This window comes from Pteronotus mesoamericanus, unplaced genomic scaffold (genome assembly GCF_021234165.1).
Source record: "Pteronotus mesoamericanus isolate MK-2021 breed Mesoamerican mustached bat unplaced genomic scaffold, CSHL_Meso_final contig_82, whole genome shotgun sequence".
NCBI lineage: Eukaryota > Metazoa > Chordata > Mammalia > Chiroptera > Mormoopidae > Pteronotus > Pteronotus mesoamericanus.
The window spans coordinates 24,062,266-24,080,566 of record NW_026555265.1 but is presented as its reverse complement, the minus strand read 5'-3'; the positions used below and the strand labels follow the sequence as shown (position 1 = coordinate 24,080,566).

Sequence of the window (18,301 nt, the reverse complement as noted above, 5' to 3'; positions counted from 1 at the left end):
ACTTTTTCCATCTGACTTATTTCACTTAGCATAATATTGTCAAGATCCATCCATGGCAGGTGCATTTCATCTTTTTTTATGGCTGAGTAACTCCATTGTGTGTGTGTGTGTATTATATATCATGTCTTCGTTATCCAGTTTTTGATTGAAGGGCTTTGGTTGTTTCCATGTCTTGGCTACCATGAATAATGCTGCAATAAACATAGAGGTACTGTATATCTTCACAAAAAATGGTTTCAAATTTTTTAGGTAGGTACTCAGGAGAGGGATTGCTGGGTCACGACACACAAAAATTGGCCCTGGCTGGTGTGGCTCAGTGGATTGAGTGCCGGCCTGCAAACCAAAGAATCTCTAGTTCCTGTCAGGGCACATGCTGGGTTGTGGGCCGGGTTCCCAGTAGGGGGCACACTAGAGGCAACCACACATTGATGTTTCTCTCCCTCTCTTCCCCTCTCTGTGAAAATAAAAAAAATTAACTCAAAAAATACATCAAAGACCTAAGTATAATACCTGAAACAATAAAATACCCAGAAGAAAACATAAGTACTAAACTTAAGGACCTTAGTCTTAGAATTTTATTAATTTGACCTGAAAGGCAAGGGAAGTAAAAACAAAAACAAAAGAATGGAACTATATCAAACTGAAAAGCTTCTGCACAGCAAAAGCAGCCATCAACAAGAGAGAAAGGCAACAAAGTGGGAAAAGATATTTGCCAACAATACCTCAACATTAGGTTAATATCCAAAATATATAAAGAACTCATGCCACTCAATAATAGGAAAAAAAATGCTCTTAAAAAATAGAGGACCTAATCAGATGCCAAGAAGGCATACAAAAGGCCAACAGATATATGAAAAAAACCTCAACTTACTAGCTATTATGGAAGTGCCAGTTTGTTATTTGGAGGTTTCTGTAGTCTTCTAGAATCAGGATTTGTTACTCTCATTGCATTTATTTCCACTTCCAAATGTCTACTTTATTCTCTTCCTAGAATAGCCCATTTTCTGCATTGTTCTCTTTCCAAGTCTACTTCTTCAAAATATTTTTGAAGTTCTTTCCTTATTGAAATAGCATCATGATTAAAAATCTATTTCACATAGCCTCAGAACTTATATATACTGTTTTTATTCTCTCATTATCCTGTTCTTTCTCTATATATATTTCTGTACTTATGTATATATGTATATATATGTGTGTATATATATATATATATATATATATATATATACACACACACAATATTGTTTTCCTGGTGAGCATCCTAGAACTTTCAAACAAAAAAGAACTTTTGGGATCATCTTTGTCCAATATTCTTGTTTTAGTTAAGAAAATTGAATTTTAAGGAAGTTATGACTTGCCCAAGATCATGTATCTCTTCTTGATATTGAAGTCTGAGTGTACACAATATCAGCTTATATTCATTGCAAAATAAATCATCTGTACTTGCTTAATATATAAAAAAGAAAATATTATCAGAAAAGATGTTTTTATTTGCAGTATGTTCGTGACTAAAAATATTCTTCCATGGATATTATTTTATGGGTTTAAATGGTTAGAAATTTTAGTTTGAATTAAAGATATTATTTTGGTTCTTTAGTATATTAAAATTACTATTTTATGCATTTTATTTGCTTAAGAGCTTGTTCTGGTTTCATCATTGCTTAACAGTCCTACAAAGATACATAACTGTGATTGTTTTCAGTTTTAACTGAAGAAATTGGATGTTGCGTACGTTAAGTATTTTGTCATAACCAAACTAAACGGTTTACCTTCTACTCTATTGTCTGAAATAATGTTTTAGTTGGGAGAACTGTAGTAATCAAGTACCTCAGACCTTATTTTAATTATGTGGAAACTTCATGATTTGGCCACATGCTGATTAGGAGAAACAAACAACCATCTATTTTTAACTAATTAAATAGAAAGTGGATAAAATGAATAAATATGATAAATAGCATTCTGAATAAATATGTGTCTTGTTTTCAACTGTTTTTGCTTGTTTGCACTTTATATTTAATATATATGTGCATGTGTATTTAACCAAAGACAGTTTCATGTTATTTTTAGAATATACTTTCCCACAGAGTGATGCCTTTGCTTTTGTCAAGTTGAATAAATATCTGGGATTTGATGCTGATATCACTTATTTAATTATTGATGTGTCTAATTTAGTCATAACATAGCTCAAATATTTCTTTGCTTTGAGCTTTTAATTCATGGATTAATTTTCTTAATTTAGGAACTGGGTTGCATTCTTTTACCCTCCCCCTCCAAACATGCAGTATATTTTTAAAGGTACTTTAGCTTTTTAGGTAACTTATTTAACTTATTAAGTAACTTAGTGAACATTTTTCAATGGGAGGCCCTCAGATACAGCATTTAATACTCATTTTTAATAATCACTACAGGAAATGGATAGCATTCAGTCTCTAGTTCTTCTGAACAGTACTAAATCTTATTTTCAAATAATAATAAGAACCAATAAATTTAGTTACCGTTAACATCTATGGTCTCTGAATCTATGCTTTATTTTCTAAATCTAAACACTCAAAGACTTCTGTCATATTTTTATTCTACAATTGAGAGCTCTATAAAAGAGTTAGAGCAGCTTTCATTTTATTATTGTGGATCATGATATTTTTTATGGATTTAACTGTGCTTTTTAGGCAATTAAAATCATAACACTAAAATAAACACATAATTTAAAGTTTTTTCTTAAAATGATTTTAGTTCAGTACCTCAAAAAATTCTGTTTGAACATACCACTTCTGTATCCAAGCAAAACATTTATGGCAGTGGAGTTATATCTCCCTCTTTTGGAAAGCCAAGGCATGGCATTTTGATTGAAATTAAATTTCTTTATATAGATTTTCAGTTTGCATAATTTCCTGAGCACACAGGTATAAATGTAATTTTTTGGAATGTTTTTTCTTTGGAATTTTATAACATCATTAAAAAGTCAAACTTTTGTTTACATATACACATATGCCTTTGTTTAGGCTTGAGAGCTATAGGCCATTTGACATGTTTCAGCCCAGGAAAATTTTATTTTGATATTTGAAAGGCTTTTCTTTTTATGTAAAGGAAGTCAGTTTCACATTTTTGTAATTATTAAAGATGATTTATAATATCTGTTAAAAAGCAGAATTTAAAACAATAAGAAATATAGAATGAAAACAGCAAAGTAGCTTCCTTCATAATTATCAATGTCCTGAGCTTCCCTCCTACCATTCACTGTTTTAATTTTTGTGAGTATTCTTCCTGATCTGTTTCTGAGCATTTATAAACTGTCTTTCTCCTTGTTTTTGTTTTCAATTCCCTTTTTACCTTTACTCAATATATTATTACAAATCTCTGAAGGTGCATTCATAATTTATTTGAATTAACTGCATACTCATATTAATGGATGATACTTATAAGCTAAGAACTATATATATATAGTTTTCTAACTATTATACTATTCTAGCTATTCTACCTTGGCATAACTATTATAAAAAGAAATGAAAGCTTGTTAATATAATTACTTCTCATCACATAAATCTTTTTTCTTTTAAAAGCTAAAGTAATTATAAAAATTTTGTGCTTTTTTGAGTGTTAAAATCAGGATCCCACCTTCATTATTATCACTTAAAGGTTATTTTCTATTTCTCTTGTCCTTGCTGCCTGCATCTGGGAGTAGAAGTGCTCTGAATTTACCTGTAAATTGTTCAACAATGTTGAGAGTCTTGCTAGAATTTATAGTGTCTCCTTTGTAACTTAGCCTACAGAGTATGAAGAAATACTTTGGAGTTAAAGATTTTTCAGATAACATTACCATGTTGCAAGAAGACTAAATGTAATATAAAAAGAAAATGTGTACAAGAGTCAGTTGGTTCTTTTGCTTTAGTAAATCACATCGAGCATCAATGTCGTAGTTTCATTTGTTTGTCTAATTTTCATAAATTATTTCCAGAACTTAATTAGTTGAATAGTGTTTCCAACGGCTGAAAACACTACTTCAGCCTACAGAATCTAAACTATCCATTCAACATCTATCTATATGAATATGCTCGTATATGTATATGGGTTACTATATTGAAACATGGTTGTGAACTGCCTCTGAATTTAAAAGAAAAAGAAACTCCCAAGAAAGGTCTTATTTTATCTACAAATTAGAATATAATGAGATAAAATAATTTGAAGATATACAGGTAATATCTTTGGTTTGTTTCCTATGTCATTGACATTTGTTTATTTATATTATACTGGATTTACTCTATCATTATAATTTACACTGTTAGTTTATAATGGCCAATTAATTCTATGTCATTTACATAAAAAGTTACATTTACAGACATTTTGAGAAGTTTGAAGTGATAATACTAAGAAAATAACCTGTGATGTCTTGCACTGGTAATTACACTCAGTGATATTTGCAAATCCCTGTCCATGTGAATATTTTCACCATTCTTTCAAATGAATTATGTAATTTAAAGATGAAAATATCTCTTCACTCACCTGTAAATCTTGAAACATTCTTTCTGATAAATAGGCAATTTTATGGTGGGTACTTGTAATAAATACTTGGTTGATAATTGAGGCAAATGTCAGCTATCCTCTAAGCATGGTCCTTTCTTAGAACAACTATATAAGCTATTTCATAAACAGTTGTTTCTCAGCTAAGCAGCAACTTTTGCCATTTGTTCTTAAGACATGATTTCATTTTTAAATTGATAATTATATCAAAAATAATTCTAAAATCTGAAGAGATTAATCCTGTAGGTGTTTTCTTTTTCCTTCCAAAGCTTTTTGGTCATTTTAGATCTCAGTTTGTATCTATATGGTTTGTCTTCATAGTGTTAGCACTTTGTTGATACTTTTTAGGAGTTTTCTATTTTTGCCCATCTATTTTTTTTTAAGTTTATTGATTTTAGAGACAGAGAGTGGAAGAGAAAAGGAACATCAATTTGTTGTTCCACTTGTTTGTGCATTCATTGGTTAATTTTTTAAGTTTATGTTTAATTTTTTTTTTATTGATTTGGGGCTGGAAGGGGAGGAGAAAGAGAGAGAGGTTGCTTTGTTGTTCCATTTATTCATTTGTTCATGCATTCATTGGTTGTGTCTTGTATGTGCCCTGACCTGGGATCAAACCTCCAACGTTGGCATGGCAGGGACCAACTGAGCCAGTCCAGGCTCCCCAATCTGGTCTATTTTCCTCCAATTCTTTAGGCCTCCAGTTTCCAGCTTCTATCTACAACTTCTTCTCCAAGCCTGTTTATTACACTTCTTTTTTTCAGAATTACTTTGCAGTTTCTCATATTCCTGATTTCATGTGTTCCCTTCAAATCATGTCCTACCTGAGGTCAAAACATATACAAATACCAGTTTAGGTACAAACTATCACTGTACCCCCAATCTTCCTTCTGGTCCCTGAGGATTACTATGTATTGCCAGCGTCCATTTCTTTTTCATATCAACTCTGCATATAAAATTTAAATTTTGAAATTTCAACTTTGAAATTACATTCAGGGAGAAAAGAATTTTCCCTGTGTAAAATCCTTTTTTGTGTGTGTGTGTTTATCTCTCATGGAAAAGCTGATTCTGAATGTGTATGTAATTGTGTATAGGGAGGTAGAAATGGAAATTATGAGTGTGTGAGCTAATTAATTGTGACATGCCAATTATTATCTTTGAGTTTTGCATTGTTTATGCCTATGGAGATAATGACATTTTATTTGATTAAACATCATTTAAGGTTCTTAGGCAAAATGATCTCCATATGATTTACCACATGTACTAGTTTCTTTCTTCTGTATCTTATATGGGTTCTTCTACTGGGTGCAGAAACCTAGCTGCAAAGGAGTGTGAAAATTGTGATTTTAAGTTCTGTATTCTGTTTGTTATAGGAAAGAATGCTATAGTTTGATTGAACAGCCAGTATCTACTTCAGTTTTCAATTAAAAATATAAATGGAATTCCTAAAAACATTATAGAAAAGAAAAGCATCCAGTTTTAGTAATGGCATTTAAAGTAGCAATGATAAATACTGTTTTGCGAAATGATTTATAATATAAAAATTGTTAAAGATATTTTACTGATGGTTTAGAATAATAGGGTAAGATCAAGAACATGAATGGATTGGCCATACTCTTTCAAGAAGGCATTTCTACCACAGTGGAAAGCTTTTCATAAGTAAATTTTGTGAAAATGTCCATGGACATATTCAGGACCTCAACTGAACAAATTTTGAGCCAACATAGCTGTCTTTAGTGATTGCAGTAAGATTAAGTTTACTAAGTGATTGAGCATAATAAATTGGTTGGGGGATTAGACTGTGTAGAAATAAAAATAATTGTAAGTTTTACTGAATAAGAAATAAGTTAAAAATTCAAAGTAGAGATTAAAACAAATGTCATTGCAAATGTTTTTTGTCATTTGCACAGTATTTATTATTATCAAGGTTTAGAAAATGCATTTCCTATAATTCTGGTGTTTTCTTTCCTCCATGATAATTTTTTAAAAAAATAAAAATCCGTCCTTTTATTATTGGAATGCTGGTTGCTCTAGTTACTTTGTCTTTTGTTTTCTCAGGTCTAGCTTTTGTCTCCTAAGGCACTAGGCTGCAAACTACAGAATCAGAATCAAGGGTGGCAGGCAGGGTTGTGGCAGAGGATGGAAATAGGGCTCAGGAATCTTAATTTTAAAATGTTCCTCATCTGGTTCTCATTGTACATCCAGGATTGAAAAACTGCTGCCAAAAACATATGTATAAATGTCCACTATTCTCTTTACTGAATTCAGAAGGAAAATGTTCATATTCCAAACATGTTACAGTTCAGCATATACAAATCAATTTCAAGTGTTTAATTCCCTCTTTTAGGCCAAAAGGACAGAATAATATATTTTAGAAAGATGACTGTAAGAATTATTCTTTTCCTCTTTTAGTTTTCGTGCTTATGGAAGTGAATCACAGATGTTTAGAAAATTAGACTATCCATAAATACCTGTTCCCTGATCGATCTCTTTATTCGAACATTGATGCTAGAGATATTTTAAATGTATTAGCAGATTTTCTTTTCTTATATCCATGTACTATGAAATATCTTGGACTTATTTTATAATCTTTATTCTTTTGTCCTTCAATGTGGGCATGGTTGATTTTAAATACAATTATAAAGTCTGGAAAATTGAACACTTTCATTTTTCTTTAGGTTTTTTTTTGTAATAACAGTATTTCATGCTTTTTCTAAATTATGAAGGCATCAATTTTTTTTAAAGACAGGTTTTATTTAGTATTTGATCTTTTAATACTCTGCCAGAAAGAGAAAGAAAATTACACTTTATGACTGTTTAGGTGGGTATTATTTTTGGTTAATTTTAATAGAAGTATTTGCACTTTGACCAAGTGTGCTTTCAAATAATAATGAATAAAGGTATGCCTACAGGACATAACCTTTTTGGTACAGTACATATAATACTATATAAGCTTTTAGTGATTTAAATATTTACATTTAACCTGAGTTCTTTTATTGAGTAGCACTGCTAAATATATGTTAAATGCCAGCCTTAATGGTTAACCCTCTTCAATTTAAAGGGTTTTTTATTACTCTTCAGTCTGTTTATTTTTACCCATCCTAGTATGCCAGTACCCATAAGTTTCCCCAAATGACTGAGTTAGCCCTAGGTCACGGCATCCCACCATCTGGATATTCTCTGAGGCTCACATGGAAGTCAGGGGATAATCCCCTGACTTGTGCTTTATAAACGACATTGTCGAAATTTCCTTACTTCTCCAGAGAGCTTGTCAAACTTGGAGATCAAAACTCGTTGGCTCTCCTGTGCCTGTGCTATCTACAAAAGATGGGACTGCCTATATTTAATAATTTAAGTACACCTGAACTAGGAAGGTTTAAAGTAAATAGCTCTGTTGTGAAGACTCCTGTTATATACCAGCACCTCTTCCCATCATCACTGTCTCCACCTCTGGTGCCTGAGTATATTATCAAAAGGATCACTGTGATCCTTGACCATCTTTTATGATTGATAAGAATGCTATGAAGAGCAGTTGACAAGAAATTACCCAAATGCATATTTGGAGTTGCATCTCACATGTAGCCATTACCTATTTTTTGTTACAGTTTCTGTTTCATCACTTTCTCAGTTCTCGATGGTCGTACTTATTCCCCATCTATATTTATACACACCTATTTGTAGTTTTCCTTCCCTTAATATTTAAGTATTAGGAAGAATTATTTTCAGCATTAGCCATTTTCTTTAATAGTCATTAGTTATATTTTGAGATAACAGTCTCAGTGTGTGTTAAAATACGTTATTGTGCGTTTTCACAAAAGATCATACCATTTTTAAAATTATGTATTCTGTATCTATTTTTTGGAATGTCTCTAAATTTCTTTTAAGAACTAAATTATTTCCTTCTTCCCCCACATTTTATAATTTACTTCATTGCAAAAGCACTTAGAGGGATTGCTTAGGGATTATGTTCGTTTCTTCAAATGATTTGATTTCTTACCATATAGACTTTTGTAATTATACTTAGTGAAATATTTTGAAGAGTTTTAAGTCATCCTACTATATATAGTGCCACCTCTATCCCTAGCACTTCTGAAAATACTTCTTATATTTTTTTATTGACATTATACCAGATTATAACTCTGTTTACTTAATAGAATTCTAGCCTTCACTGCACATGGATGAATCTCTTTGAAGCACACTTTTTCAGTAATGAAAACTCAACTGATTCCCCCTCCCCCTTTCATAGCTTTCTCTTTTATTACTATATTGATCTTTCAGTATCTTGGAAGTTTAAATCCTATATTTTTATATCATGTGTAATTCATTTGTTTTCTTGTCTAAGACACCTAATCAATCTTTACTCAATTACAACATTTCAGCATTGTTCCTATTCTTTTCACTTTGGAGTAATTTTCTCACTTGCTCAGGGATATTGTTTTCAATGCCTGCTAGCTAAACCTCGCATAATCCCTTTGGATTTTGTCTTTTTGTAGTGACCTCACTTTATCAGGTTTTTGTTCAGGTAATGTACTTGAAATGAAGCAAACACTTTATCAGTTCTACTTAGTTGGTGTTTTTTTCTATTTCTTTAAAGATTTGTCTCAGTCAAAAGAGAGTAACAGGAAAAATATTATATTGCTTAGACTAGAAGATTGGGGAAAAGGGTAGAAAGCTTTGGAAGTTCCTTTTTATAGGTACAAGAACATCTGTCTCTAAGTTATTCTAAATAAAAACCTGCTTTTAGAATAAGAAGCCACCACCGATCTTCATATGTTCTTTTGACAATATTCTGCTGTTTCTTCTCTCCCATGTGTAAGTATTGCAGAAATGAATGTTTCTATCTCTGTTATTCTATAATTGGTGTTAAATCAGGAGCAAAGTAGCTATGAGTATTATACTTCAAAAGTAGTCTCTTTTGTTCCGTACATTGTGTCCTTTATGCTAGAGTTTAATATAATGTAATCTGATATTCATTTTTTCACATTACAAATTTATTTTTCATAGCAGATATGCATAATCTTTTCTTTCAATGAAAGATTTTTTTTTTTTTTTTGTTAGTGGCTTCATTCCTGTTAGTGAAATCCTTTAATTATTCCTACTCAAGCTGTTACTGGATGTGACATTAGAAAAATTTTTTGTTTCTTGTTTTTAAAAACTGACTTGTGATAGCATGTTTTAAAATAAGAAATCCCATACAAAGCTAAAATAGTAGGAACCAATGAAAACTTAATAGCTTTTGCAGTTCAACTGATTTCTGTCTTTTTCTTAGTTAAGCCACTAGGAAGGATATCACCTTTTCTTTTCTTTTGTGTAGTGTTCAGTACTGTGTACTATTAAATCTCAAGGGTCTTACTCTAATCATTTAATCTCTTTTCCACCCCCTTCAATCTCTGAACATGCTAGATTGTGTCACAGGACATTATGATTTTCAGTGATGATTATGTATGCTCCTGGTTTGTGTAAGGTTGTTTGATTAACTGAAAATTATGAAACAAAGATGTGGAGCTTGAAAATGTATGGACTTTGATATCCAGATAAAACTTAGAGAAAACTTGAAAAACCAGAAGTTGATACTTAATATAAACAATGGTAATATCAATTATAGCTCGTATATAACCTTAATTTATATAATTTTAGTAATCAATTATGTAGAGTTCTATCAAAGTTAATCCACACAATGGCCACTTACATATCAGCCTTATTGGTATTAGAAACCTCCCTTGGTACTTTTATTGGTGTCTTAGTTTTCATCCCTCATTATTCTAAAAACTACTGATAACTCAAAGTTGACAATGAAGTACCTTTTAATATCAGATAATGTTCCTATTTATAATTTGAAAATTTAGAATATAAGTTTTTCAGTAAGCAGTATCATAATTAATTCTTTTGCCAGCTGATAATTTATTTATTTAAATAGTCCCATCTCAGTATAATAAAGCAAGTACATCAGGTGTTGGGTAGAAAAAACTAATCCCTTAGCTTTTTCCTTATGTTAAACTTAGAGCTTGTATTTGCATCCTGTAAAGAGTGATTGTTTTTGTTCGATCTCTGAAAATAATTTCATAGGCAAGGCTAGCAATAAAAACTCATATTACAATTTCATTTTTTTGAAGGCTTCCATCAGTACTGAAGTTCAGCAACATTTATTCTGAAGGGGTTTTCTTTTCCTGGGAATCATCAAGGAGATTTATCTTGTTTAGTGAAGGTCACTGAAATACGTTGGTATATTTGTCTACTTTTGGGAAGTAGGAAGTTAATAAGAGATTAAAATGTGTTATTTAAACTACTCATTAAGGTAACTTTATTTTTTAACTCTTTCTGGCACTGACAAACCCGAACTAAATTTAAGTACATTTCGTTTTATTCTTAGAAAGTAATTGCCTCCAATTTTTTCCATTATGGCTGTTTTAGTTTCCAATGGGTACTGCACAAATTTGGTGGCTTTAAACAACAGAAGTTGGCTCTCTCACTGTTTTGAAGACCAGAAGTTAAAAATCAATGTAACTGGGTTGAGACTAAAGTGTTGGCAGGGGCATGCTTTCTCTGTTAGGGAGAATCTGGTCTTATCACTTTCAGTTTCTGGTGGTTGTTGCCATTTCTTGGCTACTATCTTCATCCTTACTGGGCTGCATTGTTTTGTCCTCTCTATGTGTAAAATATCCATCTTCCTCCCACTATAAGGATATATGTAATTGTTCTCCTGGATAATGTGTAAAATTGCTCCATTTTAAGATCCTTACTTCTATAACATATGCAAAGATCCATTTTTTTCCATCTAAAATGTCATTCACAGGTTTTAGGGAGCAGGATGTAGACATCTGAGGGGCCAATTTTCATTTTCCCCAAATGACAGAGATTTCTTACTTCCAAACCTTACCTAATCTTAAGATGGGTTCCAGCAGGGATAACATACAAACTATGAACAAATGTATACTCCTATGAGTTTTTACTTGTTTCCATTGTTTTTATACAGTATTGTAGTAGCAATTTTAGTTGAATTAAAGTGAGATTTAAGAGCTTTCTAAAAATTATATGAAGCTATGTTAAAGTATTCATTATATCTGTGCATTTAAAATAATGTTATACTGTGTTGTTTGTGAATATTAAAAACACATTACTTCAGGATTCTGGTCGTTGGTAGAATCATCAGATTCTCCTCTGGAATAACATAATTTTCCTACTTAATTATGAACTTTTGATTACTATTTTCTAACACTTCCTCTTTTTGTTCCACACCCTTCTAAATATCACTTAAAATAAATTGCAGTATGTTCTGTGTGTATGTGTATACATTTCTTCTCTCTTTAAATATATTTATGTAGATATAGATATGTTTCAGTCACATTTTATACATACAGACAGAATACTTTTCTTCACATTGCACATTGTTATAGCTGTACCCATTGTTTTGTATATTATGTTATTTATATATACTGTCAGTTATATTGTATATTTTATATACTTATGTATTTATATGTATATTTTATATAAAATATCAATTATATTAGATATTATATAACTTAGAGGTAATTTAAAAGATATATATGAATTTATAAATTAGAAATAACTTTGCTTGTCTATTTACTTTAAGCTGTACCTCATTAAGTAATCTTTATAAATATATAATTTAAGCCCTTTTTAAGCAATTTTTTTTAAGAAAAGAATGTATCCTCACAGCATATAGTTATGATTTGGGTAGTGTAATCTGGGAAAATTGAATTATTTTTGTCAATATCTGTGTCTTCTCCCTTGGTTTTCTATATGTTCACTCATGAAACCCAGAGTTACATTCAATAGCATTTTCCAGAGTATGCTAGCACATCTAATTAGCTGAATATGTTCAATATTTTTTGTGTAAAACTTTTGACTAAGAAGCATCTTATCTCAGTAATTTCATAGTCCATAGGAACAATATTTTTGGCAGGAAGCATTTCAAAATATATTCCCAGAATGAGTGAATACACACACACACACACACACACACACACACATTTTTTCTGTCTTTACTATTTTACCAAAATATTTCTTACAGTGTATATTTGAGGTGTTTTTTCTTTAAAGATTTTCTTTATTTATTTTTAGATAGAGAGGAAGGGAGGGAGAGAGAGAAACATCAGTATGTGGTTGCACTTGTGTACCTCCTACTGGGGACCTGGCCAGCAACCAGGCGTGTGCCCTGACTGGGAATCGAGCTGGTGACCCTTTGGTACTGAGGCTGGCACTCAATCCACTGAGCCACACCAGCCAGGGCACATGTTTGCGTTCTAAATGACATTTTGTAAATAAAATTTGACTTCATACATTTCACTCAGTCAGTTTGGCTTTTGCATGGGTAGAGGTTTCTTTCATTTACTTCTTAATTTACTTGAATAATGTCTTTTGATAGTAACCCCCCATAAGTCAAAGATATAATTTGCCTCATTAAAAAAAGAGCCTATTAACATTTTTATAGTTAACACCCAAAATGTTGCGGTTTTACAAAATATCTATTTGCCCTATAAAATTTTTCATTAGTATGTTCCTTTAAAGTGATTTAATATACTTTTAAAGTTTTATTTTAACACTATCAATATATTTAAGGTACATAATATATGTAACATGTTTAGCACACCTCCCCAGTGTGTGTGTAATTATGTAATTCATCTGTTTGCAATCCTTACTAAAATACTTATTTTTTCTAATTATATAGAAGCTCTACAAAGGAAATGAAGTGATAACAATATAGAAGCATACAACTGGAAAATAGATGCTCAATATTTTTTCTATCTTTTTAAATATTTTAGTCTATGAGTTTGTGTGCATTTACATTAGGAAGAGTCAGCACATTATTTTTTATAATTAAAAAAGAATTGCAACCTTCCATACAGGGTGAGACAAAAGTAGGTTTACAAATGCTCATATGGAAAATAATGCAGTAATTAATAAATAATGATGCTAGAATAAACTCTGTATTTCATGTACTCACAACAGTAAACATACTTTTTTCACCACCTTGCAAAAATCAATAGTTTAGTTTTTAACAACTATACATTATTTGACAATTTACTCTTTGCTAATAACAATAATTCTAAAATTAATAGACAAAGACATAGTTTTTTTGTACACATTTCTGATTATTTTCACATGGCAAACTTCTACAATTCAATTACTGAGTCATTATGAATTATTTTTTTTAATATTTGATGCATATTGCTAAATTGCTATTCATAACTGTTATACTATTTTACACTCATATAACATTATATAAGACTTTCAGTTTGGTATTATCATGTGATCTCTTCTACCCATTAGATATGAGACTTATTATTGTTGATAGATTAATCAAGCTAGTTCTTTCTTTTTTTTTACTTTAAATATATATATTTTTTTAATTTTTCAAATTACAGTTGGTTGACATGCAATATTATATTTTTGAGGTGTACAACTCAGTGACTATGATTTACTAAGTGATCACTCAGATAAATCTAGCATCGATATGACACCATATGTAGTTATCACAATATTATTGATTATATTTTATATTCTGTACTTTATTATCTACATGGCTATTCTGTAACTACCAATTTGTACTTCTAAATTCCTTTACCTTTTTGAACCCTCCCTTCAACCCTCTTCCCATCTGGCAATCGTCAAAGTGTTCTCTTTATCTATGAATGTGTTTCTGTTCTGCTTGTTTGTTTAGTTTGTTTTTTACATTTCCACACATAAATGAAATCATATGGCATTAGCCTCCTCTGTCTGACTTATTTCACTCAGCCCAGTACCATTACCCTCTAGGTCCATCCATGTTGTTGCAGATGGAAAGATTTCATTCTTTTTTTATGATTGAGTCATATCTATTGTATATATTCTCAACTTCTTTATCCTTTTATCTATTGATGGACACTTAGGTTGCTTCCATATCTTTGCTATAGTAACTAATGCTGCAGTGAACAAATGAATGTATATGTCTTCTCAACAGATGGAGGTATATGTCTTTTTGCTTTAGTGTTGTGGGTTTCTTCAGATAAAAACCTTAGCTCTTTCTTTTCAATTTGCTATATAACATAGGCTTTTTTGAGGTTGTAAACTAAATGATATAGAGCCTTATCATATAAAAATCTTTCGTTTGAATTTGAATTCAAGAGAGCCAAAACTATGAAGTACCTTCTTCTCACTCCCCCCATAAAAAAATTTTGTAGGCAAAGTTTAGTCCAGAAAGATTATATTTTTTACTCATTGGGTTGCCTCTCATGCTGGATTTATTTAGATTTATTGTAAATCTCTTAGTTGGTTATCAAAACTCTCTAGGAATAGTAATTCAAAAGCAAGGGGAGGTGTCTATTCTAGTCAAGTGTATTCATTAGGAGAGTCTAAACTACTGTGACAAAAGTAACTCTGAAGTTCAGGGGCCTAAAGAGAGAGAAATTAATTTACCTTTTATGTAATGATCATAGGTACATATTCCAGATTTTGTGAAGTTTTGTTTTACATATTCAGGGACCTAGGTTATAATTTTATTACTGAGAAAGAAGGGGGAATTGGATAAAAAAAAGCATTCACTCCAAAAAGCAACACTGATAGTAATAACTAATAGATATGTCTAATAGCAAATATTAGTAGGCTGATGGTTGCCAGAGGAGAAGGGGGTGTTGAGGACTGGGTGAAAAAGCTGATGGGATTAAGAATTACAAATTGGTAGTTACAGAATAGTCATGGGGTTATAAAGTACAGCATAGGGAATGTAGTCAATAATATGTAATTATGTATGGTGCCAGGTGGGTACTGGAAATATCTGGGGATCACTTTATGAAGTATATGATTGGCTAAGCCCTATGATGTATTTATGAAACTAATGCAAAATAATACCAAATGTAAACTGTAATTGAAAAAATAAAATTAAAAAAAGAAGAAAACGCTAATAGAAATGAAGAAACACAACTTTTGGAAACAAATATATTAAAACCTTTCAGTGAATGAATAAATTATCTGTTGTCAGATGTAGGATTTGATTTTATTTTACCCACAAGCTTATTTTAACCTGTTACTGTTTCATAGATTGTGGCAGAAGACACAGGACTCCTGAATCTGATACAAGTAATTTTACTACTCACGGTACAGAAGGCAGTATGAGTACCATATTTGCATTGTTCCCCCTTGCCTTCCAAGTCCCATAGTGTTGAAACTGTATGGTCCAGATGGATGCTACTCACATGATTGATTTGCCTCATAGCTGAAGAATATTCACCTTGGGGGAGCCATTGTTTTTTAGCAAATAGTAATCAAGCTTATTCTGTTTCTTCAAGGAAAATATCCCATTTCTCAGCATTGTTTGTTACATGCAACTGGCCCCTGTCAAGAAGAGTCAGGGTCTTGTATTCTTGATATATCAAGCAAAATATGTAGAAGTGTGGGAGATTCTTAGAAGGACTATTTCTTCCAACCCCCATCACTCAGTAGCCTCTGAAGACATTTCATGTGTACAGAAAGATAAATATTCCAAAGAATGAGGACCTTATAGTCAGCATTAAGAGATTCTTCATGTTCTTAAATTTCAAATATTTCTCTACCAACAGATGTCTTCAAAAATAGTTATTCGTTTATGTTTATCCTTAGGAGAAGTTGTAGAGCCATTTGCAAAAGGGCGGAAAGATAGATGGGTAAATTTAGCAGGATGTTATTCAATGAAAACTGCTTTTTAGTATTTTATTTCCCCATCACCTATTCTGGGTTGATGAGTGAGCAAAAGGTATTTTTCTCAAATTCATCACTATTGCATGTTATATTAGAAATTCATGTGGCCAAAGGGACATATTTTGTGTGTTAAAATATTCCAGGAGTGGGTTACATTTGTTTATTCATGTTTTTGTGATAATTAACCTGAATAATAGTAACCCTTGACTATGATTGGCTTCAGTAAGTGGTAGGCCTAATAAAAGAAAAATAATTGATTTCCTGTAAGTTGGACAGTCCTTTTAAGGATGGACTTGCCTCTTCCAACTGGTCTAAATTGTGATTTATTTTTATATCTGAGGGAAGTGCTGTAAAAATCTGTTAAGAGCAAGGAAGTGAGTACCAGAAGTTCAGTGTTCAGCTTTTGGCCCTGCCACTTAGTGACTTTAGGATTTTCAGCAGTTTATATAATCTCACTTAATATTTTTGTCATAAAGATTCTCTGGAATCAACTGAGATACGACTAAGCTGTAATATATTATACAAATATTTAATGACCAAGAATTATGCAAACTTGAGCTTTTCTCTGTTAAAGGAAACTTAAGAATATGTCCTCTCTCAATGTTGAGAATATATTAGAGCTCTTAATCTCAACATTTTTGGTCATATCCTACTTACTTTTAGAAGGTTTAATTTAAAAAAGAACTTTAAAAAAAGCTTTAATTTCAGTCACTTGAACACTTAGTTCACATAGCTTACTTTTTATCTAATCATGTTGATCAATTCAGTCCTCTATTCTGTATTAAATCTAAAATGGTGGATTTAGTAAAAAATCATATTTGCATTTTATTCTAATTTTTTTATTGATAGCAATAGTGATACTGTTGGCAAATAAAGGGGTGGATGGCTAAAAGGTAAAATGTTTGGCTTTGTATGGTAAAGCATACTTGGAATAGGGAAGAGAAGAATTTGAAAAGGGGTAGAAAATATTTGCAGGGTACTGTGTGTGTGTTTGTGTGTGCGTAATACAGGTATTAATCAAAACCATTTTTCTCCTTTAGCTTCTTGAAAATGTTATAATTAATTGCTATGGGAAGGAAAAGAAAGGATGGTGCTATAACTCACCTGTCACTTTTTTATAATAGGGTAGGATTATTTCCTCCTGATGATTGATTTATTGACTGCAGTTCCCAAATAATATTCATGTCTTTTATTATCTACTGTATGCTCAGTTTAATTAACCACTGTAATGGTTGGTTTTCACTGATGGAAATTGCCAGAGAATCATAAAATATTCTAGCTAGAAGTTACTTTAAGGATCATATACTACAGCAGACAAGGAAAGCAAGGTCCATAGAATTTAAACATGTTTAAGGTCACACATCTGGATGGTAGTTTAGATTCTTATGATCATTCCTTCTTTTCTGACTTGTAGCAGTGTTCATAAACTATTATGCATTATCTTAATTTTGAAGTTTTTTAAAACAATAACATTTTGTTCTCTTTTTAGGTAGTTATTAGGAGTAAAAATGGAGAGATTTTGTATCGTATTTCACCGTGGGCGAAGTATGTGGCTCGTGAAGGTGATAATGTGATTTATGATTGGATACACTGGGATCCAGAACACACATATAAAGTGAGAACAACAAATCTTTAAATAAATGCTTGTTCCAATATTTTTAGGAAGTTAATTTTTACTTTTATAGAAATGTTTAACTTTTCGATGTTGGTTTAATATTTTATGCCATACTGCATTCATTTGCTATACATATATCAGATTCCATTATCTGTAGCCCATAGAGTATAAAAGTGATTTTTTCTAATCATATGTTTCTGAGGTTGAGGGGAGAAATAAAACTAAATCTCTACATAGTGGCCTATAAAGAATACTGATTATTTTTTTTAAATCTTAACCACAGTTTCTGATTCATCAAAGACTCTTCAGTGACGTAATATTTCCATTGTCATGGATTTGAAGCAGGATCAGTGTCCTTAAGAACAAAGAATAGTTGAATGACTGAATGTATTAGTTAGGGTAATTGTTAAGGCTGTCTCATTTGCAAGAGTTATAGATATCTTTGAACTCACTTTTCTGTCCTTTAGGTTACTGGAGCTTGTTGATAAATGGTTGGTATTT

At 31.3% G+C, this 18,301-nt stretch overlaps 1 protein-coding gene across 1 annotated transcript in view; it reads left to right on the top strand.

Annotated features, from left to right (window-relative positions):
- Positions 1-18,301, top strand: part of GBE1 (1,4-alpha-glucan branching enzyme 1) — a 272,242-nt gene that overhangs the window by 110,479 nt on the left and 143,462 nt on the right. Inside the window, exon 4 of the mRNA XM_054585232.1 lies at positions 17,675-17,800. Within this exon, the coding sequence (XP_054441207.1) occupies positions 17,675-17,800 (126 nt within the window). The remainder of the gene's footprint in view (positions 1-17,674; positions 17,801-18,301) is intronic.